Source organism: Chaetura pelagica, unplaced genomic scaffold (genome assembly GCF_000747805.2).
Source record: "Chaetura pelagica isolate M959 unplaced genomic scaffold, ChaPel_1.0 scaffold153, whole genome shotgun sequence".
NCBI lineage: Eukaryota > Metazoa > Chordata > Aves > Apodiformes > Apodidae > Chaetura > Chaetura pelagica.
This window is the reverse complement of record NW_009952707.1, coordinates 3,536,059-3,562,459: the sequence shown is the minus strand read 5'-3', so window position 1 is coordinate 3,562,459 and position 26,401 is coordinate 3,536,059. Positions and strand designations below refer to the sequence as shown.

Genomic DNA, 26,401 nt, shown 5'->3' with positions numbered 1-26,401 from the left:
TAATAATTTTATTTTTATCATATTAGAACTAAAGCTGCTTTTGACATGAAGACATATGTACTTCGGTAGCTACATTGTTAAACTCAATAGCTGAATTATGCCACCTGCTGTTCCAGACATGAAATTGAATTCCATATATTTTGTAAGCAAAAATGCAATATGCAAATCAAAATAACCATGTATGTATACTTTAAAGTAAAAAAACCTCTATGTAAAACTAATTATTTAATTTCAGTATCTATAAAAAATATTTAGCAAAAGAGATTTAATCTTGTTTGATCAGATTTCAAACAAAAGTAAAAAAATAACACTTGTTCTCCCATATTTTCTTTAACTACATAAAGATTAAAAATGAGTTTCAAATAAACACAAATTTATTCTTCTGAAGTCTGATGCTGACATTTTAGTCAACTAAAAAAAATGTTAGGGTTCACAAGGGGGATTTATCAACCTTTGCATTATTTGTACACTGTTTAGCTACCATAGCTTATGCATATTCTTTAAAGCACATAAAAATGCTGCATCAGTATTTAGTGTAGGAAAACTATATATTAAGCAAGGTCAGTTAATTTTGAACCAGTGTCTGAATGAGAAACCAAATCAAGGTAATTTGCATAAAAATAAACCAGCAGCTCTCAAGAGTTGCTTTTGAAAATTGTCTGAATGGATAGACAAAAAAACCTGGAACATTAAATCACATTTTGTAGCAATATTCATTTATTGCACCACTCTGTAATATTTTATCTTTCTCAGCTCTGCAAGAATTCAGTTGAAAGCAGTCGATGTATGTAAGAAAATATTTTGATTTTTTATAAACTTTCCTCCTAAGTGAACACTTTGCTGTTTCACTTGCCCTTTTTACTATTAGCCTGCTTTTCCTTGCTTCTCTTCTAACATTCATTGAGTCCTTTATTGGGCTTAATCAGCTCCACAGGCAGGAAAAACTGCCTTTTTATTGCTGGTATTTTTCTGATAATGTAAGAGACTGACTCCAGAGCCAGAGCCAACATCATGAAGTGCTTTAGGAATGCAGGACTGCTATGCCAGTTCAGCTGTTTCATCTAACATCTGTAAGGTAAGCACCCATGGAGGATTTTGAGATGATTACGTGTTAGAAGTTAACAGGAACCTGAGAAGAACAATTACTGGAAGATGCACGAAGGCAGGGACAGTGCAAGTGTTGGCAAGAACTCTGAGGGGCAGGACACAAACCACAACAAAACCAAACACATATTCTAGGGCTGTATGGGGGGTGGGTAGGAGCGGAGCAGGGGACTGTGACTAACTACAAGTACTAGTCATCAAGGTTAAGGGCTAATTTAAAAGCGACTGAGTACAAGCAAGGGTGTTTTTTCATATTGCTATTGAGGTGTGTTTCAGTAGATTCTTTGGTCAGTAAAAACCGTAAAGAAATATTTTGTAAATGTACATTGCGTGTGGACCAGAAGTGCTGAGGCTCAAGCTGAAGCCCCACAGTTTGTAGGTTTAAAGTATTTCCTTTTTCTCCAGTTATGGAGGTGGATTTAACTGGAGAGATTCTTTCAAACACTGATAACCAAATCAGTGTGAAAATACAGTCTTTAAGCTACTACTACTAGTAGTACCTTCAGTTACATTTTATGCAAAAACCACAACTAAGTTTTACTATATAAAAACTTGGAAGAGCCACTTCTATTCAAGCAGAAAAGCAACTGACAAACGCCAAATTATTTAAATGGTTCACTTTAAAATTAAATTCAATATAGATAAATAAATTCTTGGACATTTGTATATAAAGTTTAATCCACTACTAGTAAGTACTACTAGTAATCAGTAATGTTACTAGCATTACCAAAATTTTCTAAAAAATTGCATATATTATACATTCCTTACAGCTTATGTAAAACCATTCAAGTCTTACAAGATACTAGGTATATTAAAAAAAAATAATCAAGCAAAATCAATAGGACATACATTTTTACAGATTTAAGTTGCAACACCATTTCAAATATCTGTATTATTTTTCTTACAAGATATTGAGCAAAGCCATGCACATTTACAACATTTAAAAAAAATGAATCTGAAGTTTCACTTATAAAAAAGAAAAAAGTACATTTATTTTAATCCTATATTTGTACCATATTGACTAATAAGTAGAGAACTTTCTTAATCTATTTTACTGCTTGCTTGATGACCATAGGAGTAATAAAATTTGCCTACCAAAGGCAAGAAAGGTATGTCTTCCTTTTAATTAGAAAAGAAATTTGGAGGTATGTGGAAGCTGAAAAGTGAGAAGTATTTTAAGTAAAAAGGAGGACAAAGCCAGTAAAGTTTCAGAGGTTAAACTAGTTTGTTTTGCAATTGTGTAGGTAGGACTTTTTTTCGTTTCCTACTAAAACTGATATGCAGGCCTACTTATGACAGAGCATGTCAGTTAACCTCAGAATGACCTGATTTCTAGTTGAGATCAAACAGAGTTACAAAAGTATAGTATATAATTAACTTGAAACGTTTTCCAGTTTCCACTGGCAGAATCTGGAGACTTACTTCCCAGGATTTTACATTAAACACTTCTGCTGCCAAGTTCCAACATTACAGACAAGAACATTTTAGAAAGGCTGCATTTATATTGCCCTTAAAATGTGGTTAAATGCTTACCTTGATGTATTATATTCCTGATGAGATCTCTTGCTGCTACCCCGTTCCCATCTCGAAGATGTTGATTCTATAGGTGGAATGCCAGAAACTCCTGAAGTTCTTCTCAGCTGTGGTGTTGGCAGGCTATTCCTGCTGCTTAAACCCTGTTGAGTAATTCAACTATAGTTAAAATCTATGTAATTAAAAACATGTTAACATTTTATTTACTGTTTGTGAATCCTGCTGCTTAAACCCTGTTGAGTAATTCAACTATAGTTAAAATCTATGTAATTAAAAACATGTTAACATTTTATTTACTGTTTGTGAACACTATTTCTTGTTAATTTTTGACAGAGAAATAGTAAATATGGTATCTTAAATTCACTCTTATTGCTCAAAGAAAAAAAGAAAGATACAATAAAATTATTCTGCTTACTAGGAGTAATTCTTTTTCATATATTTTTTTTATTTCTCTCAAAATAAAATATGTACAAATACTTGTACTCTGAAATCCATGAAGTTCAACAATAACTCTTCAGAGCTTTTAAAAATAGAGATCTTCCAGAGATAGTCAGTTACTGTAGGATTACAGATCCTTTTTCTGCACATCCCACCAATATAACTACACATCCCACTGATGCAACCACACAGTCATCTCTCCAGCTCTCAGGGTAGCCTGCGATTTCATTAAGTCAAAAGCCAAATACTGACAGTGTGAGCATCGTGGAACTTGTGGAGAGGGTGATGCACAATGCACAGGAACAATTCTGGTCCATCAAGGCTCCCTATCTGCTTCCATACCAGCCCCATAGCACCCAGGAAGCTTTCCACCACTTCCAGCCTGGCAGCTATGCATGTTTAGGCACACTGCAGCCCAAACACTGGGAATCACTGTAGTACTTCAACAAAGTACCCTGCAAAGCAGGGCAACAGCACTCAAACACTCCTGTATGGAAATAACTCAGGACTTACTATCTCTGCCTTTCTAAAATACCCACAGAAAAGTATATCCATGTTTAAATAGCAACTAGTAGGACCTAATTAATAGAAAGGATAGGATCACTGAACTGAAACTGCAAAGCCAGCTCTGGCAGACCTGTATTCATTGCAGAGATAATCTATGCATTGTATTTTAAACAAACGTTTATAATATTTCTCTCATTCTAACTACATTCACTCTACAAGCCACTACTTAACTTATCCCTAGATTTGGCCATTCAATGGAGAGTGTGGTGTAGGGGAGGAAGATTCTCCCACAAAATGCAGCTGTATATAATCAGACCTTGCAAAGTAAAAAGGATAACAGGAAAAAATGCTTACAAAAATTCAAAGGGATATTTGGAGTGTTGAGTAAGGTCTGCAGGGTCATGTGTAAGGACAGGTGACCCTTGGGTACTACCCCTTCAAAAATCTGGCAGAAATAATGACTTTGCAATTTTAAGCTTCATCAGGTGGTCAAAGATCATACTCAGCTCACAAAGGTATGACATATTTCAGATAAAAAAGAGAGTACAGTCTCTTACCCCCAAGAAAATGAGACTGCTTTGAGTCCTGGATATGGGATGCACCTTGGCTCTGTTTGGTTTGCTGCAAAGTTGCAGTCATAGCCGGAAATGTGGAATTGGACAGGGAGAGCAAGACCACCACATCACCCACAGTATGAAGTATGTGCATATACTGCATATGCTATGCAGTAGTTTTTAACCAGCCCTACAGCAAAGAGAACCAGAGGAGCATATTTTGTGTGCTGTCTTACAGTGGCAGTGCTCTCAGGCTAGAACAGACTTCTGTGTCAGTGGACCACATCAATCTAACCTGCATGCTCTCTACAACATGGGGTGCACAGTTGAAAATCCCCATCACTGAGGAGAAATGTCCATTCCCCTACACAAGTACATGCATAAGCGTAACATGGAGAGATCTGCACTTTTTCTTCTTCCTGGCTACTCTAAGACCAAGAGACTCACTGGGTATATGACAGACCTCCAGAACTTTCCCCTGCTAGATAAAGAAGCAAAGAATAAACAAAGCATGGGTAGCAAAGGACGGGGAAACTAAATCACTAAAACAAAGGGCCAAAGTTGCTCTGGAAACAAAACTTAGCTTGTGCCAGCACTCAAAGTTATTATGAAAAAAAATTGACAGGACAAGGGGCAACAGGCACAAGCTGGAACATAGGAAGTTACATCTGAGCATGAGGAAAAACTTCTTTACTGTGAAGGTGACAGAGCACTGGAACAGGCTGTCCAGAGAGGCTGCGGACTCTCCTTCTCTAGAGATATTTAAACACCTGCCTGAGTGAGATCCCGTGCAAACTGTTCTAGGTGAACTTGCTTTAGCAGGGGACTGGGACTAGATGACCTCAGGAGGTCCCCTCCAGCCCCTACCATTCTGTGATTCTGTGACAGTACATTTACACACTGGTCCCATAATGTGATGTGCTGCAAAGGAAGAAGAGGTATTTTTCTTTATATATAGCTGAATTGTTGCTGGTCTGATGGCTAGTTTGATGTTCACAAGAGTAAGTATCTTTGGAAAAAAAGTCAGTGAAAAAGCCACATCAACAGTAATTGCTAGATCAAGAACATGGGAAAATCAAGGACAGCTCTATTTGTGCCATATGATGAGAATATAGCATCTTCATTTCATACTTGCTTTTAGTCTTTTAAAACCTGTGCTTATTTCAAGGAATTGCACATTCAAAGTGCAGACCAGTGCTCTTACCTGTCTAATACATCAACCACTTGAATTTACGTTTTGCTACCTATCTACATTTATTCCATGTGTTTTCACAGCTGCCCTCTTTCAACATTAAACATATCTCACAGGTACTCAGTAAAGCTGCTGTCCATACAGGACCATTCTTTCCAAATGAATTTTCCTTTATAATTTTTTATTTTTTTTTTAATTGCAACACACACATGAATGAAAATAGAAGTCATTTGACCTTGAGCAGCTTTCGATCTCCTTTTTCAGTAGGATCCTCTATTTCAGGACAGGGGAAGAAACCAGGAAATGGTGCAAATGGACTAGCCTTTGGCCTGCACGTGCCTGAGAAAGCACTAATCAAACTATTAATGCTTCGAAGAGAAGAAATCACTTGTGGTGGAAGAGAAGTGTCAGTCAGGAGGTCTGTTAGCATGCTCCGAGCCTCATTTAGTACTGAAAGATCAACTCCATTTCCACTGCCAGCATTCTAGAATAGACCGAAATGTTGCAAACAGTTAGCATGTCAAAACATTTCACACAGTTCTAAGTTTTAAATAAGCACCTTATGCATTTCCAATGCAATCTCCTCCAATAATATCAACAGATATTTTGGTGGCCAGGTTCTTATAAAACCCTTGCAGAGGTGCAGTTTACTCATTAAATTTATTAATCATGATTCTACTAAAACAAATCCTAACAATTCTGTCCAAAAAGTGATCAGTTTTATTTGCCACAACTCTGATCAGGAACAGCAACAGTTGATTAGATGCTTCTGTTGATACAAGACAGAGGGGGAGAAACAATCAGGAAAAAAGGGGAGAATCTGGTTGACTTGAGTTTGGTGATATTACTGGGGAATCAACTCCCTAATCTTATGCTAATTAATATTTAAAAACAATACACAGAACAACAAAAAAAACAACCCCACAACACTCCCATCTTAGGGACTGTTCTCACACACCACAGAAAGCAGTTCCCTGTCAGCTTTGTCAGAACTGCTAAACATCAAGTCTCTGCTACATAGAGCTAGAATGTACTAGGACAAGTTAGGTAAATAAAATATCAACAGAAAAATTAAATCAGACAGTTCATAGTGAACTCTGTACTCAATTATATTCAACAAAAGAATATTTAGATTCATAATACACTTACCTGGTAATAGGGCTTGCACCATTGCTTCAAATCCCAATCCCAAAGTATCATCTGTAAGAAAAAAAAGGAAGAGTAACAGGTGATATAGAATCATAGATACGTTCATGCTGAAAAAAAATGCCAATGAAATAAATCTTGATTATGTGATGTAATATAAAATCATTCTTCCTTCATGTTTTTAGATGAAACTTAGACCATTTTCTCACTTAATGCTACCACAGTGAAAGTCCTAAAGAAGTTGAAGAAATCGCACGCAACAGAGGTATCTTGATGACAAAATAATTCTATGGCCTTATTTCAATATTTCTGGATTGTTTATAAATAATTTAACAGGCACACTACATTAGGTGGTGACAGTGTATTCACCTCAACTTAGAAAACCAAATGTATCCTAAACCCTCCAAATTGTACAATTTTTTTTCCTTCCAGAACCATTAAAACCATTAGCAATTTCTTTAATACAATGCAGAAAGCACTACATTCACATAATGTTTTTAAAAAGGCAAAAAGCTCCCCAATACATCAGGTTAAAAAAAAAAAATCAGTAATTTAAAAAGTATTTTCTTGCAGGAGGTTTTGTTAGGTTTTGCTTGAATAGGATTACAAACCTACGTGTTCTGAATAACTTCACAAAACCCACCAAACCCACAAAGAACATCAGCAACACAATCTGGAGATACTATCAGCTTCAAGTACGTCAACAGCACTCACTTCATTTTTCTTCTGTACTGATAAAAAATAAAAACACTACACAAGAAATGAAATACAGATGTCTACTATGTTTCAAGTGTGTTCAGAATTCATGGCTTCTTGACAGGCTTAAATTATTGCTTGATAAATTAATTCACATGCACAACATTCATTCACAAATTAAAACACATGTAAATATAATCTTTTTTCCCTTTCTTTTCCATAGCTAAAGAAGACAAATAAAGTGCCAATAACCCACTTGGCACTTCATACTTTACAGTCCTGTAAGTTTTTCTGTTTATTTTTACAGGTGAGAACTATATTTAGTTTTGTTCCTCTAAAATGAACGGTGCTTTCATGGGGAAAACAGTGTTCCAGACGGGCACTTTTCCAGCAGAAGATGCAGAAAGTGTCAATACAAAAAACACTGGCTGACATGTCAGCAGTACCCAGGCAAGGGTGGCACTTAAAGGCTCTATCTTTCTTCTGGTATTGTTGTAGAGATACCATTAAACTATGCTTAAAGTTAATAGTTATGACACCCATTTGCTATGAAAAGTGAAGAAATCTATTACTAAGCATGTACACAAGTTACGATATATATGAAAGACATATTGTGTAAAGCAAGTAGATCTAAATCAAGAATTAAGATTTTAAGAAGTTGAGGGGTTTTTTATTCCTTGAGTGATTAATACAGCTACCATTTCCCCATATTTTTTTTCTTTTTAATTTTTTTTTTTTAAACTAAGCATATGAGATGACTCTTAGCTTGGCAGTTACAAGCATTAAGATAATGACCAACATCTATCCATATCCATTTTGCATGATACATTTGGTAGTAGCATGAGGAAGGGTTTTTTTCCATAAAAAACTCAGAATGAGTTGTCCACAAGGGCAGCTTGGGGTTTTTTGTTTTTTTCATTTTCCGTTTTTTCTCTTACCAGATTGACATTTATTTACTCTTTCAAACACAAGTAAATCTTTTTACTTCATTCTGTCCTCCTAAGGTCAGACTCAGAGACTGCATTAATTTGCTTCACTGAGTTTTGACTCAACCAGCAACAAAGATCAGATGTCCACATGAGTTTTGTTAGTTGTATTAGCAACCTTTGATACTAATGGTCTACGAAGTTGCGTCAGCTTGCTTGCAATCCTGCTACCTCCATTAAAGGACAAAAAAGAACTTTGCTTTCCCCCAGAACTTCTAATATTTTATTTTTCTTTTAAATATGTGGTATGCTAGCTAATTTTATTTATTTGTTGCAAATGAGGTGTAAATAAAAATCCCTATGTTCTTGCTAAATCCAGAACATTTCTACACCAAACCTTTAACTGGAATTATTTTTATTGATGCTACCTCTTTTAAGCCATTGGGAGCTTTTGTGTACAAACATGTGTACATGTACATGCATGCTCACATAAGCTGTACTAACAACATTTTTTGAATCCATATATATGACTGAACAAGTTCAAAATCTTCCTTTGGCTTTACCCCTGCTATAGTAAAGATAAAAGGCTCAAAGTTGCAGATGGAGTAAAATAATCAATGGAAAGGGTTACTGCTACATCTCGTGTCCCATACTCACCTAGTACACACAAGGTGAAGTAATGCACATGGCTCAAGATAAGTCTCTTTCCAAGACAAATAATGGTTAGATATTTTTAAAGGCCAGGCACCATTTTATACACAATTTTATTTGAATGAAAAAATTCACAGCTTTCCATGATTTAAAATTTTCTGCTCTCATTTAAACCAGCAGATCCAAGTTTTCTCCACTGACACTAGAAATAAACAGAACTTCTGTATATTTCCAACAGATTTATTTTTTTTTGTTATTTCACTATACACCACCATTAATTGGAAGCCATATCTCCTGAGAGAAGACAGGTGCAGTATATTAACTCAGCTAGGAGGCTACCACAGTCTTATTAGCTGTAAAATTTTCAGGGTTCATTCCACATGCCACACATTTAAGTAACTTAAAAGAACTGATGAAAATTTTCGGCACAAAGTAGCAATCTGGTCTACTAAGTGCAATGGAAAAAATGCAGATCACTATACATTGAGTATTTTTCCACGGTAAATGCAACTTGGTAAATTACTATGGTAATCAAATCCTTACAGGCTAATGCAAGGGGGGCTATTACCTTCTCTTAAGTACTTAAGACACACCGCAAGATGGCACTCAAATCCAGAAAGCCTCCCCCACACAAACAATTTCGCGAGAAAGGAACAGAAAGCAGAAGCATGTTCCCTAACAGACGTTCTACAGAATTGAAATGGTTTGAGGGAAAAGGCGGGTGACAGTTTTCAAACGTTAACAGCTGATAAATTCCTCTTCTTTATAAAACTTCACTCTTTAAAGAATAATTTAATCCTTACCATTCCCTTCCGAAACTAACTGAACAGAAACTTTCTTACTACTGACGACTAGTCTAATTAGCCTAACTCCATGCTCTGCAAGTTAAATCTGGAATACTAAAAACACAGCAATTTTGGCATTATTTTCTTTGACAGTTTGGCAGTCAAAGCTTTAATTAATTAGCATGGGTCATCAACAAAAATTTCAAAGTATTCCCAGGGTCGGATTAAACTTACAAGTGGAGCGAAAAGGATGCCATTTTTTTGGACTTAAGGTGAACAGCCCAACAGACTTTAAAATAGGTCTTAGGGAGAGTCTCAGCAATTTTTGATTTTGCAACCATAAGACTTGTTGCAGAAAGATTTGTATTCTGCAATACCAAGATTTTGTAATCCATTGCACTCAACATTCTTCTTCTCCTCCAGCAAGAAACACCTGATCTAGGAGGGACTTGAGTCACAAAAGTTTCAAGATACAACTTAAAACTCAGCTTAGCAACTCACACACTTTGACTTTTGAGCATCCACTGTCAGTGCCAACATCACAGCAATGATACAGCTGGAAGCTCCCCTGAAAATAAAATCACAGTGGGCTCTGATACTGTAGTTGACCTGCTTAAAGGTGAGCAATGTATAGCCCTCCCTCCATAACCTCGTATACCAAATTACTAGTCAACTCAGAAGTTCTCATATCAGCCTGACTCTAACCCCAGTGTCTCCTACTCCATCCAAAGAGCAATGAACACAATTTCCTGATTTTATATAATTGCCTGTTAAGCTGATCAGGGTTTTGAATTTGTTAATAAATAAAAAGAAAACAACAAACAAACCCTCATGTATAACATAGTTCCATGCCTTGTTCTTCAACAGACAGGAACTGTAATACATGTAAGTATAGTAACTGAGTCTATTTAAGCTATGAAGTAAATTTCAACACAGTTAGAAGAAGACATGCTATCTTACAGAAATCCTTTAAGTACAAGTGACTTTTTCCAGTTTGGTTGCCATCAGCCAGTGAAGGGTTTGGGTCAAACTGAAACATGTATCAAAATGTAAATGTATCAAAAGAAAAATTTGCATAACTGGAAAAATATCTATGCTTTAAAAGTTAAAGCTCAACAAATTATCCATAGAGTTGCTATTCTGAAGAACGAACTCTTTATTCAGTTCTATGGATGTTTAGTCAAATCTAAGGAGATTATAATTACCTATCACTTACTGGAAATATACAGGAAAATTTGAAGTAAGCATCAGATACTACTCTTTGTTAATATTTTCTCAAACAATGAAAACAGTATTTCCACATACTCCAGAGGAACTGCCATGCGATTGGAACACCATAATTTCAGAATCAACTTATCTGACACTATTTGTAATCCATTCTGAGAAAAAAAAAAAAGTCAAAAGGCCCTGGTTGTTGAATATCAACTCAAGAATTATCAAAAGTCAAGGATGGCACATTTGTTTAAAAAAAAAGGAAAGGTAACAGTAACAAAGGCCTTCCCTAATACAGCTTATAGTTCAAACAGCAACTGGAACAAGCAATACTAGTTTTCACAAAGGAAAAGGAAATAGTGACCTTCTGAGAAGCTTATAGTCTAAATAAACTAAAAACAGATGAGAAATGGGATAAGACAGATAACGAAAAATAACAGGGCTTCAGGGTTTCTTGTTTTGTTTTATATTATTTTTTAATGGAAAAAATATCTTTATTATGAAAGGGCAGCTACTGTTTGCAGGGCCTGCAACAGAAGTGTCTTTCAGAAGTGATTTGATGCCATGGAGAGGGGAGTTCTTTGGGATCTTCTCTGCATGAGCGTCACAGCTCCATTTATCATGTTTGAAGAGTATGTTAAACTTCTAAAGGTTTAAGAACAATGAAAGCCTGTGAGTTTTACTTTTCTCAAGTTACAAACCACTATCATAAAAGTACACTATGGGCTTTCAAACAATTTTTAAACATTGTTATTTGGTTGCCTAAATGAGGTAACTGGGAAGTTTAGTTTCAATGAGGATTGTATTTGGGAGAGTCAGTGTGTGCTTCAATGCTTATGAGGAAAAATCCTATTTGACATCATCCATCCACATTCCATGCTCCAAAATTTTAATGGAAAAAAAAATAGTACAAAAATTAATTTCTACTTCTGACCAAGTCTTTCGTTGACCAAATTTAAAAGACTCCTAGTTGCTAGTAGCATCTGTTTGACACCATTAGGCCTTAGCTCCATAAATAAGTATTTCCATAGCAACCAAGCATATAATTAACTAAACAATGAAACCAACACCATAGCAACTTGATTCAGAAATCAACTGTGTAAAAAATCACCTCATTCAAAAGCAAAATTCTACAACCAGATGAGAAACTAATCTATTGTAAAATATTAAAAAAGTTTTATTACGTATCCGTCTCTTTTCATGACTGCCTTTCAAACAAGACTGACCCTAGACTCATTGCTTTTATTTCTATATTAGTCTTTTTAACAGCTTACAATCAATTGGCTTTTTAAACTCACGTAATTTAATGATACAAAACCAAATGGCAGCATACAACCTAGAAGTCGTTTTATTTATTTGTTAGGATTTTTTCCCCTCACTCTGCAGAAAAGGTAAATTTCGAAAAACAGCATGATATTAAATAGTTAAGTTGCATTCAGGATGAGACTAAAGGTGATGCAACCAAAGAATGACTCGACATGTCAAGATAGAAGTAGCATTATTTAGATAACAGAGGCAGCATTCTGTTGAGAAATTTTTGCAGGCCAAATCAAGAGCCACTTGAGTAGATTATGGCAATCCAGACAAAATGCAACACTTGGAAAAGCATTCAATATGATACTTAGGCATTTAGAGTCATCATATTTCTCCACCCACTAAACCTTCCCATGAAAATAAATGGGACCAGAAAAACTAGGATATTTTTGGAATCCTAACACTCATCACTTCCTGACTCTATACAATTTATTTGTCCAAGGTTGTAAAATGGCTAATAGGTTGTGAAGTCTGTAGATAGCCACAATATTTGAACAGAAACTCAGTGTGCTTTCCTGGTTTTGAGGTTTGGATATATGTACTAAAGGAAACAGTTACATTCCCTATCCTAGACTCTGTTGTTGACTCAACTCTTTCATAAAAGGAATTATCTTTATTTTGTAAAGAAGTCTAAAACCATCCTTCTACTTAATTGCTTTAGCAATTAAATAGTACCTGCAACATAACTGGCTGGACACACAGGAAAAACACTGGAACATATACAGGTGTCTGGCCACCACATTCTGATCTTCCCTGCAAATACAAGCTCTTCAACAAGAGTTGCAAGTTAACCTCAGTAAGTCACTTTAGAGTTTTCATGTCTTTAGTTACCGTTCTCAGTAACTTTCTCCTCAGCACAAAAACAGAGCAAAAATACTCCAGTTATGCTCAAGTTCCAAATAAGCTTTCAGCAGGCTTATTCTTAATGTTAATATTATTTCCTGCAAGTGGAAAATTAGTTTTTGTTTGGTTAGGTTTTTGCTTCTTTTTTATGTGTTTGTTTCATTTGTTTTTAATAGCACATGCTACTTCTGCTTTTGTAACCAGGAGTACCAGCAGGTCAGCATCTACTTTGCCTGCCATAGAAACTTTTCAGTCTTGTTTCTTGTTATGTTTGTTCCTCTCTTCCTTTTAATATTTTTTAAGATCTTCAAGTGTTTCAAAAAGGTTCTAAAAGGTGTTTTGTCTATCAAGAGAAAGTAGGGGCTTTTTTTCTTCTTATGTAGGTAATGAAAAAAACTGGCTAAAACCACACTTAGGTCATTTCCTGTTCCTTCTAGGTTTTGTCAGACTTGCACATCAGAGTAAAGGCCAGGCAGTAATTTATGGCAAATGGGAGAGGGAGGGCAGAGGAAAAAAGCCTGCTATGTGCAGATCCTTTAATTGACCATTATAAGCATTTTTCCCTTACAGCATGTGGTTCTAATCACTATCAAAGAAAAGAAATAGTGCTAGGTGAATTACCACTCTGATCTCGTACAGTTGCTTTGGTGTTCTGGCATTCTGTACTTCTTTTGCTGTCATCCAAAACCTAAAACCATTTTGTAAAGTCATGTTTATTTTACAAAAAGCAAAATGTAGAAATTGCTCCCACAACATCCTTTTCACATTTACCTCTTGGCATTATTTTACTATTATACACAGTAAAAACCTTCACTGTTGACACACTATTACTGTACTGTGTTGGAACTGATGGTGAGGATGACCTTAAATTTTATCTTTCTGCAATAGAAGGATGTGCACAAATCTTATACTGAAGCATGTTACTGTATGCTGATATATTCTTAATGTAATAACAAAAACACTTAGTAGAGATGAACCAATTTCCCCCTCTTTTGACTTTTGATTTTTTTAATCAAGTGGGTTTTTCCACCTATTACACTAGAGATATAGGAATTAATCTCAGTTTTCTTTTCAGCAAATTCAGATCTTTTTCTTTTCAGCAAAACTATTTCATATGACCACAAGTGGTTTTTAGCACTGAGCTGAAGAAATTGAGATATTTAATTTTTCACAAATATTTTTATAATACCTTTCTCTTTAAAATCTCATGAAAATATTTCAATTTCTCCTCTCTCCTCAAGTCCTCCTCTAAAATAAGCAGCATAAAAGGCAAATAGATTTGTCACCTTTGCATTTCTCTGATCATCTTTTCAGAATTCATATAAACTTCTGAGAGATCCAGTATCATACACAAAAGAATTTCACTAATTAAATACAGATTATGCAAAATTCCCTTTCATTCTGAATCTGTCAATGCTAAATTGGTACAGCGAGCAAGTAAACAATCAGCAACACTTTCATGCAGTCTACCCACTGAATTATTTGTTTTTGCAAAAGCTTACAGTTGTTCTCCAGCTAACTTCAGGCACAAGACAGTTTTTTTTTTCAAACTATCAGGCTTTATTTTCAAATCCCCCAGGCTAGTTCATTCAAAGACACAACACCTTCAGAGTATCAAAACTTCTAATTCTCTAAACACCACCACTTTCTTATTTGATTGAACTAATTGTTGTCTTAAGGAATTTTTTTTACAAAATTGCCTCAAAATACAAGCTTTACAGAAATCAGCATTGTTTTCTTTCAGTAGCTTATCCAATCAAGGAGGATGATGATCCAAAAAGAAACTTTACAGTGACTGAACTCAGGGAAGTAAGCTGAAAAGAAAATGCTCAAGAAGCCAAAGAAGATATTACATTATAAAGAAAGTAAATACTGTTGCAGTGCTGTAGCTGGAAGTTTTACATGGTGATTGAACTAATTAAATTCTCAGCTGCTTAAGCTAAAGAATTAAAAGCAAGAATTTAAAAACAGACAATACAGTATAAGTCTGATTACAAGAGCAATTGTGTTTGTGAAAGTTAAATCAGTATTAAAAAAATGCCTTAATAGACAAGGTTTTGGTTCAAGCGTCAGAAAATACAAGATGAGATCTCTTTGGGGAAAAAATACTAACACTCTGAAGAATGTCATACAGATTGCTGTCAGAAATAAACAAGGGTATGCAAATTGATGCATTCTGCAGAAAGTGCCAATTTACTTTTCTCTAATGTATTCATGTTAAATAATTGGCAACTTTGTAAGCATCTGAGAAAAAAAGTTGAATGGCAGCAGATTTGAGAAAACGGTTATTTTTTTTGACATGTATTAATGTTGTGATGCTGCTTTAAATGAAAAACAAAGAACAATGATGCCTCCCCACTTGTAACATTAGATAATTACTAGATTAAATAAACTACTTGGGGAGATCCACTTTGTCCCCCAAATGCTGAGTCTGGCATGGCTACCTCTCTATGTCATGCTTGTCTTGCATATGCAAAGTGAACAGAGGCATCACTGCTAGCAGTGCTGGGAGAGCCACGTGCACCAACCCACCTCATGATAAACTCATCTGTCTAGGAAGAGACTACACAGTCAGACACCTCAGGTAGTTGTTACTAGTTACTAATCTTGTCATTAAAAAGTTCTCTGGGAAAAGATCAAGGGATGAATAAACTCAGATTTCAGTTAAAAGAGGGAAAAAGAATTACCAGCACCCAAAATACCAGAAGTAGATGTAAAATGCTATAGTTTTTATAATGATTAATAGTATATCCTCCTTAAATTGATTCACTTCACAAAGATGTAAGCTGAATTGCACACAATACCAGTATAACTAAAGGTACACTTCCTGGAAAGAAAAAGCATCCTTGTCCCACAATCAACACTTTCAAAACTACAAATTCTTTTCTTCTTTAGCCTTTTCACAGTTTATGTGCCATTCTGCTGTTCAAATTATCCCAGGGTTCTCCCTCACTTGAAGACATAACTGTACAACCTACTCCACACATAGGTAATGGTAACTCAGACCCAAAAGCCTGTTTCCACTCCAATGCTTTGTCTTACTCTGTAAGCCACTTTGCTACACTGCTCATAGAGCATGAGTTACAGTTATGTACAACATTCTTAACGCAAATGTTTCTGAATACAGGCATATGAAATTTTAGCACCAAAAAAAGAAATGTGAAAAGGTGATGTTTAATTGTTACTAATTTTAAGTAAACTACTGACTTTTGTTTCTGTAATAATTTTCTCAACAATTTTGATGAGTGAAATTGATATCCTCTCCCCAAAAAATCAAACCTTGCAATATATTAGGTTGAGCTGATCTCAAAAATATCCAGACTTAGCACAATTATTTTTCTTTCATTTTGGTAGCATGACTCAGATGGAGAAACTAATAGGAAAGGAGGAGGTCAAGATGGGTCAAGTGTCTTCCAGTGACTATGATAATAACAGCTCACCAACCTTTTCTATACAAGCAGAAAAGTATTGGGATGTTCTTTTAAACTGCAAGATATTCTTAGTTAAATCATCATATTAGTGAAAATTACGAAAATGCCTACAGACCGTAACATTGGCAGTGAGAATATAATTTGCTATTTGGGACAAATTTTATTTAAAATAAAGTTACAGAATGGCATGCTCGATACATCCATAAAATAATATAAATGCATGCAAAGTAACTTTTCCTTGGGAAATATGACTATTTTTTTCATTTCTCAGCTGTTTTCTAACAGCTTTTAATATGTTTGCCATGAAGTCTCCTTCAGACTATGTTTCCAAAATACCTATTAAGGAAACTAGCACAAAAAAGTCTACATTCATCTGTGACTACTTCTATGTTCTTATTAAAAATTCAACTTCAGACTAGCATCTCCGAAAAATTGCATGTTTTCAGTTTTTTAAGTAGAAAAGGGGAAAATAATACCTAGCATTTCAAACTAACACTTACCATAGGAAACTACAGGATGCTAAGATTCCCAGGAATATCTGACCAGAAAAATACTGCCCCAAGGAGGCAAGCAAAAAAGCTTTTACCATATCAGACCATTGCAATTGGCTATTCCATTAAAAACACCCTCGTAATCTTTATGAAAAAGGCAAATAATTGTACAGGTATTATTTTCCTTTCTTGTTTAAACTGAAAGCTATACACTTTATGCTTTAAAAACAAAGAGTTTTTCATTGTAGGAACTATATGTTTCATTCTAAAATTACTACATATAACAAGTATCTTCTACAGAATGTAATTATGACCTTTACATTGAACTGTAGCGATTGGTATTTTTTCTCTATTTGAGTATTTTTAATGCATCAGTTAACTTCTGACATTCAAAATTTGCATATTAATCAAATACCCTTGTAAAACACCTACACATTAAACTAGGAGACAGACTGGCCAAAATAAATAATCAAATATTTAATTATGTCTGATCTAACACAAGAAAGATACAATTTTATTCTAGTAACCTTCAAAGGAGTAAAATCTGTACAATGTGGTATAACCAACCACAAGTTTTGTCTTTTGACACAGAACTACAAACCAGCAGCTATAATACCAGATTTTAGAGATTCAGAAAAATGTAGAGAAACTGTCCATAAGAATGGACAAAAACTGAGGGCAAGGGAAGAAACCTCATGAAATGAATTTATAGATGCACTGTTTAAATGAAACACTGAAAAATCAGTAGGATTTTCAGATACAGATACCATGCCCAACAAATCTACTGGACTCTGAAACAAGCTGCACATAATAAAAGTGAAGGAATCAGTTAATGTACTTTGATTTAAAACAAAAACAAAAAAAGCAAAAAACAAATAAACAAAAAAAACCAACCAGCAAACCGCAAACAACAAAGCAAAATTTTGATAAGGTCTCCCTATAGTGATCCTGAAGAAATCACATTTATATGGGAATAAAGGGATGGCTCTCTTCTGGATTAGCAAACTGTTTAAATACAGAAAGCAAAGAATAAGAGTAGACAGTTCACAAAAAAGGAAAAAAAATACAATAGAGACTTCCTCACAGATTCAAGCTGAGATCTAACTTAATCAACCCATTCAAAATGAATTGAAAAGACAATGTAAGTCTGAAGTGACAACATGCAACTGATGACACAAAATTCCCAAGGATAGTCTGAAATAGAGCTGATTGTGAAAAAGTATCAAAAGATCTTAATATAGTGACTAAATAGGCAATAAGGCATTGCTGAAACTTAGTACTAATTAATGAGTAAATGCTGAGAATAAAAAGAAATTTCCAACTAATTATATAGAAAGCTGGGCTCCTATTACATAAATAGCTACCAGGAAGGAAATCTTGAAGTCATTTGCATAAGCCCAATTCTCTAAGATGTTAAATGAAGTATTAGAAAAGGAACATCAAACAATATAGAAAAAACAGTGTCACTGCATAAATTCATGCTACACCCACAGTCTGAGTGCTGCACGTAGATATAGAGGCATAGAAGAAATAAAAAAGGACACGCTAGGAAGAGAAATCAAAGATATGGAGCAACTTCTGTGAGAAGCTACACAGACTGGGATCCCTTAAGTGTGAGGAAAGCAGAGGGTCATGAAAATACTCTATAGTTACTAATGTTACGGAGCAGGTAAATATGGAATGGTCAGTCAGTCCTGTTTGCAAGCACATGAATGAGGGCCATGCAATTAGATTCATCTGGCAGCAAGCTTAAAACAAGCCAAAGGTGGTACTTCTCACACACTACATAATTAAATTATTGCAGTCATTGCTGTAGGTTTTTAAAGAAAGTAAATGTAACCACAGATGTTTATAAATGTTCACAGAGATTGATCAATCCATGGCTACTCACTACAGCCCAAACATATCCTATAGCTAAGGATGGCCCAAACTAATTTTACAGAACGTGGCAGAGAACCTCAGAGGGGAAAAAAAACACTTCTGAAACAAATGCTACTACAGACTGTTATTAAACACAGAAAGTGTGGGCTGGATGACCAGATTGGTATCATCTCTACTAACATAAAATGAGCAATTATGAGACCCACCATAGCAATTTTCCTGGTTGCAGCAAACCTTCATAAAATTGCGAAGCTTAAGACATGTAAGTCATTATGTTGTGGATGCTACTAAAAATAAAATTACTTTACAGATCAGAAGTTTCAAGCAAAAGAAAAAAAATTAAAGTCAGGCAGCCATAAACTCAGAAATGCAAAAATACACCAAAAGAACCTTGTCTGAAATACATGGAAAGAGAAATTATTTCTTCTCTGTTACCTTTTTTGCCTTTCCTTTTTTTTTTTTTTCTTTACAATCCTCTCTTTTCTGTCTCTATTCATATTGTCTTACTTCTTTGTATTTTTTTCTGCCAAGTCAGCTGGCCTATAAGGGCAATTAGATCAGCACAACATGGGCTAATTGTCATACGTATTACCAAAGATTCTGACCCATAGATTAGTCAGTAGGAAGTAAATGGCAGGAAAAACAAACAAGCAAAGCAAGCAAGCAAACAATCTCCCTACAATTTTGAGGAAGACAGACTTTACAAAAAAAAGACACCACCAAACAATAAAACTCAACTCACCTGAAAACTGCCAACAACCTTTGCTATTTATTTTTTTCCTGCTTTCACATTTCTACAAGAAAATACCAAACCAAACGGCAGCTTTCCTGTACTTCAATCACCTCTCTCCTTCAGAACATAACAATTTGAATCCTTCCAGGTCTACCTATGCAGTAGTGCTTTCCTGGTCAGAGAAGACATTTATGCAGGTATCAGTCAGAAATGGTAATGCTCATTAAAGACGTATTACTAACTCCAGGTTAACACAAACAATGAGGATTCTCTTCTTACTTTGGAGCTCTGTGATGGCAGTTGTCTATGCTTCCTGTGCTTCAGTGATGCCAAAAATTGCTGAAAGTATCTTTTAACACTGAAGATGTAAAGGGCAGCCAAGTTAAGCTTTAACAGCAGAAGATAAAACAGGATATACAGAGTCAAAGGTAGGAAGTATTAAGCCCAAAGGGACTATTTTTATTCTTTACTTACAAACAGTAGAACAAATTGTAGTAATTTCTGCATCCATCCCATAACTACCAACTGATTTACTCTAGAGCCTGTTTTTTATGAGAATGTCTGGGTCTTTTCAAAGCAGCTAATTTTAGTTGAAAGTACGTGTGAATGAATGTTTTAAGTATTTGCTCTAGATTATGTCATATGCTGTCTACCTCGAGGACTGCTCTAAATCCCCTCATCTCTAAAGACTATATGGGAACATATCCTCCCAAAAATTGATGTTATTTAAAAAAAATATTATTTGAACACTTACAGCAAGAGATAGTTAGTATCTACATTCAGAGTCCAACTTCCTTCTCTCCTTGAGAAGAACATGCACATACCTACAGTATGCTTTGCATATACAAAGAGGAATTATATAGCATATTTACCAAAGCAGGAAGATAACCGTTACATTTCAGCATTTCCTCTCAGTAGTAAAATCAACATATATGGCATTTTGATAAAATTAAAAATACTAGGGGGTTGGGGAAATCAACACACACCTGTTGTAACCACAAAAGCTAAACTATTTAAAAGTTTTAACAACTACATTGCAATTTATAAATAGCAGCATGATAAAAGATAAACAGACTTTGCCTCTGTGGCCAGTTTGTGAGCAGACCTGCCCCCAAGTACTTCTTCACAGTAAGGCAAGGTGGCAATGAAACAGAGATTTAACAGTAGTCCACATACAAAGGCAGCTTGGACCAATACTGTAGATCAAAAGCTCTGACACAATTCCACTTAAGAGGTCCGTTTCTATTTTCTTGGAGCTAAATTTGGTTAGAGACTAATTCTTTTTCAGAGCCTATTTTCCTTCCTTTATAGCATGTCCTAGCTGGGTGTGAGTTAGATGTTCCTTCGCAACTTGCCACCAGAGCATGAAAGCTTAGAACTTCACTGGAGGAAATTATTGGTGTTCCTCTAATAATCCTCTATGTCCTAGAGCATGAAACCAAATCAAATATACCATTTCTCAGATGCATGACTTCTTGCAAAGATGTACAGAGAGACATGAATTTCAGAAGCAGTCACTACAGTAAAGGTGGTTCTTAAAACCCACTGGAGATTTGCAGGCATGGTCAACAGTAGAGAAGAATCTTTGAGGCACAAAATAGAAAGGACCAAATATAAGTTACTTAACAAATAGAGCAGGTTTGGAGATGCATAAAAAGGCAAGGTTGGTGTGTGCATGTGAGTGTCCATGGAACCTGCCCATGCAAGAAATTTTCCAGTCTCCAAAGCAGTAGTACGTGTACACCTACAGAATGAACTTAGGGATGGAGAAGCATGAGAATAGAATTCTTTACTACAAGGAAACTGCACAAGTCTCAGTCTCATACTACTCCTTAGAAGTATTTTTCTACAAGTCTAGCTATTAAACTTCTACATGGGATCAGTGAACACAAAGTCCAGAAGAAAAATACATACAAATACGTCTAAAACACTTGAGTAGCACATTGAAGCCTTCCTGTTGTACACCATTCCATTTCCTCGCTAGCCATTGTCCTTAAAAATGCTGTTGCTTACATAATACAAGGGGTATTAAGACTCCTTCCTCTTTCTGATAAGAATTTTTTCAGAACCTTCTTTCATACAGAAAATATCACCAATGTTTCTTAATATGGTTTCATACTTTCATGCTGACTACATTGTAGCGTCTGTACTGCTATGAAATTCTTTTTTCAAGAGATGACTGTAAAATATGCTACTTAGACACTTGCAAAGAAGTTTAGCAGGATGTACAAAAACCACTTTGAAACATCATCTCATCAGGTTTTCTCTCACAGAATTGTTTGAAAAAAGTAGCAATGCTCTAATTTATGGGTGCTTCTCTTACAAACCATCTGCCTCAAGCAAAACAGCTGCCAGTGATGCAAGCTGGGAAAGTAGCCAATCTGGCTCACATGCAACTATATACCCAAGAGAGCAATTAATAAGTCACAAAACAGTACCCAATTATGCAAGCATTTTTGAATCCTGGGGCTCAGAACAGGGCTGAGAGAATATGAGACAGCCTGAAGGAACTCTCCACTTTCAGCTACAGATGCTGCAGCACCACCTGATCTTTCCTTTTTACCAGATTTACTCAAGTAGGAAATTACATTTCACCTAGAAGATAGCAAACATTTTAAAAAAAATGTTTTTAAAAAAATGAAACCAAATTACACCATGTAAATTGCAGGAAGATATCTTAAATAATCGCTTAAGTCCCAAGACTCACCTTTCCTTCAAAGAGCACAGGGTACTTGTCCAAGAAAAGTCAATAATTATTTACACGAGTGACACTATTTTACCCTACATATGTGAGGAATTAAAATATAGATTCTTTGTATTGTCTTCTTTCAAATATTACCATCTGAGCTTCAGATATGTTTTTCTTTAAAAAAATTACTAATTTAAGAATGTAATAGAGAAATCTTCTCCAGCCACAAAACTGAAAAGCAGCCATGGTTATATTTTGGCAGGTAGCAAGCAAGGTTCAAGATGAGCACACCTGAGTAAGTTTTGACAGATGTATCACATCAAATTGATTTTTTCAATGTTTACAGCAAGTTTTCACTAACTGTCAAAACATATGAAAATTAAGTTCTACAAATGTTTCAGTCTCTGTGGGGCCTTCTTGTCACCAGAAGAAAGTTAGACTATGTTAGAGCTAAAAATGTTAGTCCACACTTCATATTTTGACAGACGAACTGGAAGAATTGTGCATTAGGAGACTGTATCCAGAGAACACGCATTAATTCTCGTGCATAACAGAAAAATCAAAACAGAAGCATTCTTAAACATGTAAATATGACATGGTTTTGTTTCCTATCATAGCAGGAATAGTTTTTTGCCAAAATATTATTACAATATAACTTCTTGGCAACTATCACTACAGTAGCAGATACTATAAAACGAAGAATATATCTATACCTGTTACTAGCCCCATCCTAACATTACTTCCCCAAACAAGTAAATAAAAGTTACATTTTGGTTTCAAAACTAGAAAACCTGAGATGTCTAAATCAGTAATTTCTCTGCCTTCTTACTCTCTCCCTACCTCCCCAAAATAGATAAAATTATTCATAATGCCTAGGAATTTGTTTGCACTTGTAGCATAAGTTAAAAAGATTAATTGCAACTATACGTAATAAAGTAGTATAATATAAATCATAAGATCAACATTAGTTTGGCAAATTTTAATACCAACAATGTAAACAACTTCAAAGAGGTATGATACAGTCATATACCTACTCAAAAGCAAGCTCCTTGGTTCCATAAGACATGCTTAGAATAGACAAGGGGCAGCAGCAGTAAGACAGATCCATCAAGAATTCCACTTCTTTAGAAACTTCAGGATAACAAGGCAGAAGGAAAACTCCTGCTGGATTACCCGGTACCGGGAATGTAGTTAAAGATTTACAGAAAGGAACTCTGCTCCTCATAATTTCAGCAAAACTTTTGGAAAGGGCTCACTATTAAAGTGAAAAGTTAAAAAAACCTGAAACTTCAGTACGAATGCCCCAAAATTCATGTAACAACATATTACACGGTAAAAAAACAAAAGGGAACAGTCAAAAAATACACCAAAATTTACACTGAAACCAAAATTGTCACACATTTCAAACGTTTGTGAGGTTTCTCCCCAACAGGTAATCTCTATCAAGTAGCAGAGCTCACACAGAATCTTACAATGAAACCCTTAATACCCGCAATACCAAAACTTATAGGAATTGGATCATCAGTAAATAACTACTCCTCTGCTAATTTTTTTGAAAATATGTACAGGTTCAAAAGCTTGCAGGCAAGAGAAGACAGATGTGCAGACAAATACTGATGCAGTAACACTCTTCTGCACCTTTGTGCCTGCAAGGCAGAATCATGTATGCTTTGTTAAAGTAAACTGAGCTAAAATATGTATTATACCTTCAATACTGTTTACTGAATAAACTGTTTACTGAATTTACTGTTTACTTCTTCCTTTACAGAAATTGTTCTTTCTGCTTTACTAATTTCTAAAAAACTAAATATAGCAGTTTTAATTCATCTATTGTGTGAACCTAAAATGTTAAAATTCTGAATGACATGATAAAGTGTCGCGGCCTGTCAACCTACTGAGGAACACTAAGGAATGTGAAGGAGCTGTGGTCTCTCTCCTACCCCTGCACCATCCTTCTCTTCCTGTACCAGACAGAAATACTGAGGTAACACAGTTACACCTCAGATTTAGGTAAGGACAATAGCTATTTCTGACCTCAACTGTGGAACAGTTTTGTTACTTGTAACAACCTAAATTTAGATTTGTAAGCCTCAAGATGTTTTGATACAAGGTGCACCGTCAATACTTGTAAATGCATTTACCACCTTTTCAGTAATGAAACAAAACTAATCAAAACCTTTAAAATATATTTAGGTAGATAATAACTCTACAAATTTTTATGATACAAGATCTACCTAATTAATAACTGGCTTTAAAACAACCTCCTGTAGGCATGCCACTACTTCATTACTTACACAGATGGCATAAGCACTTGCCAGGAATGGCAAGTGGACCTGACAAGCCAGAAAGGCATATACTGAGGCCTGCCATTTATTTAACAAAGTGATAGCAGTAATAGAATCATTAAGTGTAAGCTGAAAAGTGACCATTTTAGACCATCTAACTTACAAGACACCACTTGTCAGACACTAACAAACTGTAAGTACTTCCTGAAGGGTCATATGAACATTTTCAGTCAGCCACACCAGGGCACAGATATGAAATTTTCCATTCCACTTCATAGTACTTCTGATTTTATGGGCAGCTTAAAACCATAAAGAATAATTTTGTATAATAACTAGAGAAAGGAAAATACATTTTAATGCAATCTAAATGTGGTTTACATAATCTGTGAAACGAGTAAGATTTCAGTTTTTGTAATTCAGTTCTTTTGAGAAAGCATCAAGTTTAACTTGAAAAGTGCAAGATACATGATTCACATGTAACAATACAACTTAAGTGTACAAAATTACTAAATAATTATTTCCCAAAATTTTTACTCTATAATAACAACAAGCTCCTCTTTTTTATTTTATTTTATTATCTTTTGGAGAGAGTGATACACCACTTCAGAGGCCACACCACTGATTTATATATACATTGCTTGAATAGGAGCTTTTTGCCTTCTTTCCTTTTCTATACCTTGCATTACATTTTGAAATAAGAAAAGTTGTACATAAATACTCACCAAAAAAACCCCAAAACACACACACAAAAATTCCACCAATAGGTATTTCCAGTGGTATGAAAATATACAGAAAACGCCTACAGTCCAATTTCTCCATCATTGATTTCTTATTTTAATAAAAAATCCAATAGTTTATTCTACCATTCCTCTTACACTATTTGTTGCATTGATTAAAAAAAAGTTACTTGATATATTGTAGCTATTAGACCCACATGGTTCACCCTATGGCTTCGTAATCATTGAGTGAACCTTTGTGGTAGCAAGCTAATAATGCCCTTGACAAAAGAAGTTTCCAAAAATTTTTCGTACTTCAAAATGGTCAGAGCTTCTGATATTACTCATACAGAATATTATGCCAGTCATAAGCTTAATAAGCAACTAATGAACACTAAATTCAAACAGCGTTATTGTTTGAAACTTGTAAAGGTCTAAGAATGCATCCTATTTTCAATCTAGCATTCTGACAAACTATCTGACATAGCAGAAATCAAATAACTCAAGAAGGTCAATGCTCTCTGAACTCAGCAGCAAGGTGCTAAGTCTACTGCAATGGACAGATGATGTTCACAGGAAGCCAAGGCTGCTCCTGCTTTCACTCCAGCTCACTTAACAGCACATGATGAACCATTCCTCATTTGCTGCAGCAAAAAAAAAACCCCAACATATTTAAACATATTTAAAACCTTTTACCACAACTCTTCCAGTTCAGACATCTCTCACCATGGCCATCAGGTAATTTAGAAGTACTTCAGGTTTCCCAAATCCATATATTGCTCCAGTTTCACACTGAACCATAACATAAAAGGCCTTGAATTTGTAAAGTGGTGTGTCACACACCCAAACAGTACTTCAAGCCTGTGGGAATGTTTGGGGGGGCACGAGGACACAATGCTGAGTTTATTTATCAGCTGATGATCTCACTCCTCAAGCATATATTCAGTGATTCTTCTTTATGGCATTATTCTAGGCTGATCATGTATAATGACTGTCAAATGTAAATAAAAATATTTGTTCAGTGGAACTACCAACCTGGTCCGTAATTACATGAAAAGTTTATGTACTCCATCAGTTTGACATGTTGGTTATGGAAGAAAAATAACTGTTGTACACATAAAAAGAAGGAGACTATTTTTGCTGTTAAGTACTTTCTAGAAAGCAACCACCACCGTGTCCCTTGGCTGGGGTATTATTTGTGGCAATGATGTAAACTTTTAGTCCTCTGGATTTGCTAATTTATTTACTTTTTAAGACAACCTGTGCTCTTTCCC

The 26,401-nt window shown here is 35.2% G+C and overlaps 1 protein-coding gene across 1 annotated transcript in view; it reads right to left on the bottom strand.

The window, feature by feature from the left end:
- PDE3B (phosphodiesterase 3B, cGMP-inhibited) overlaps nucleotides 1-26,401 on the bottom strand; it is a 108,251-nt gene that overhangs the window by 15,598 nt on the left and 66,252 nt on the right. The window contains exons 3-5 of the mRNA XM_009994280.1: nucleotides 6,478-6,528; nucleotides 5,564-5,812; nucleotides 2,638-2,780 (exon numbers count right to left, since the gene is read on the bottom strand). Of these exons, the coding sequence (XP_009992582.1) occupies nucleotides 2,638-2,780; nucleotides 5,564-5,812; nucleotides 6,478-6,528 (443 nt within the window). The remainder of the gene's footprint in view (nucleotides 1-2,637; nucleotides 2,781-5,563; nucleotides 5,813-6,477; nucleotides 6,529-26,401) is intronic.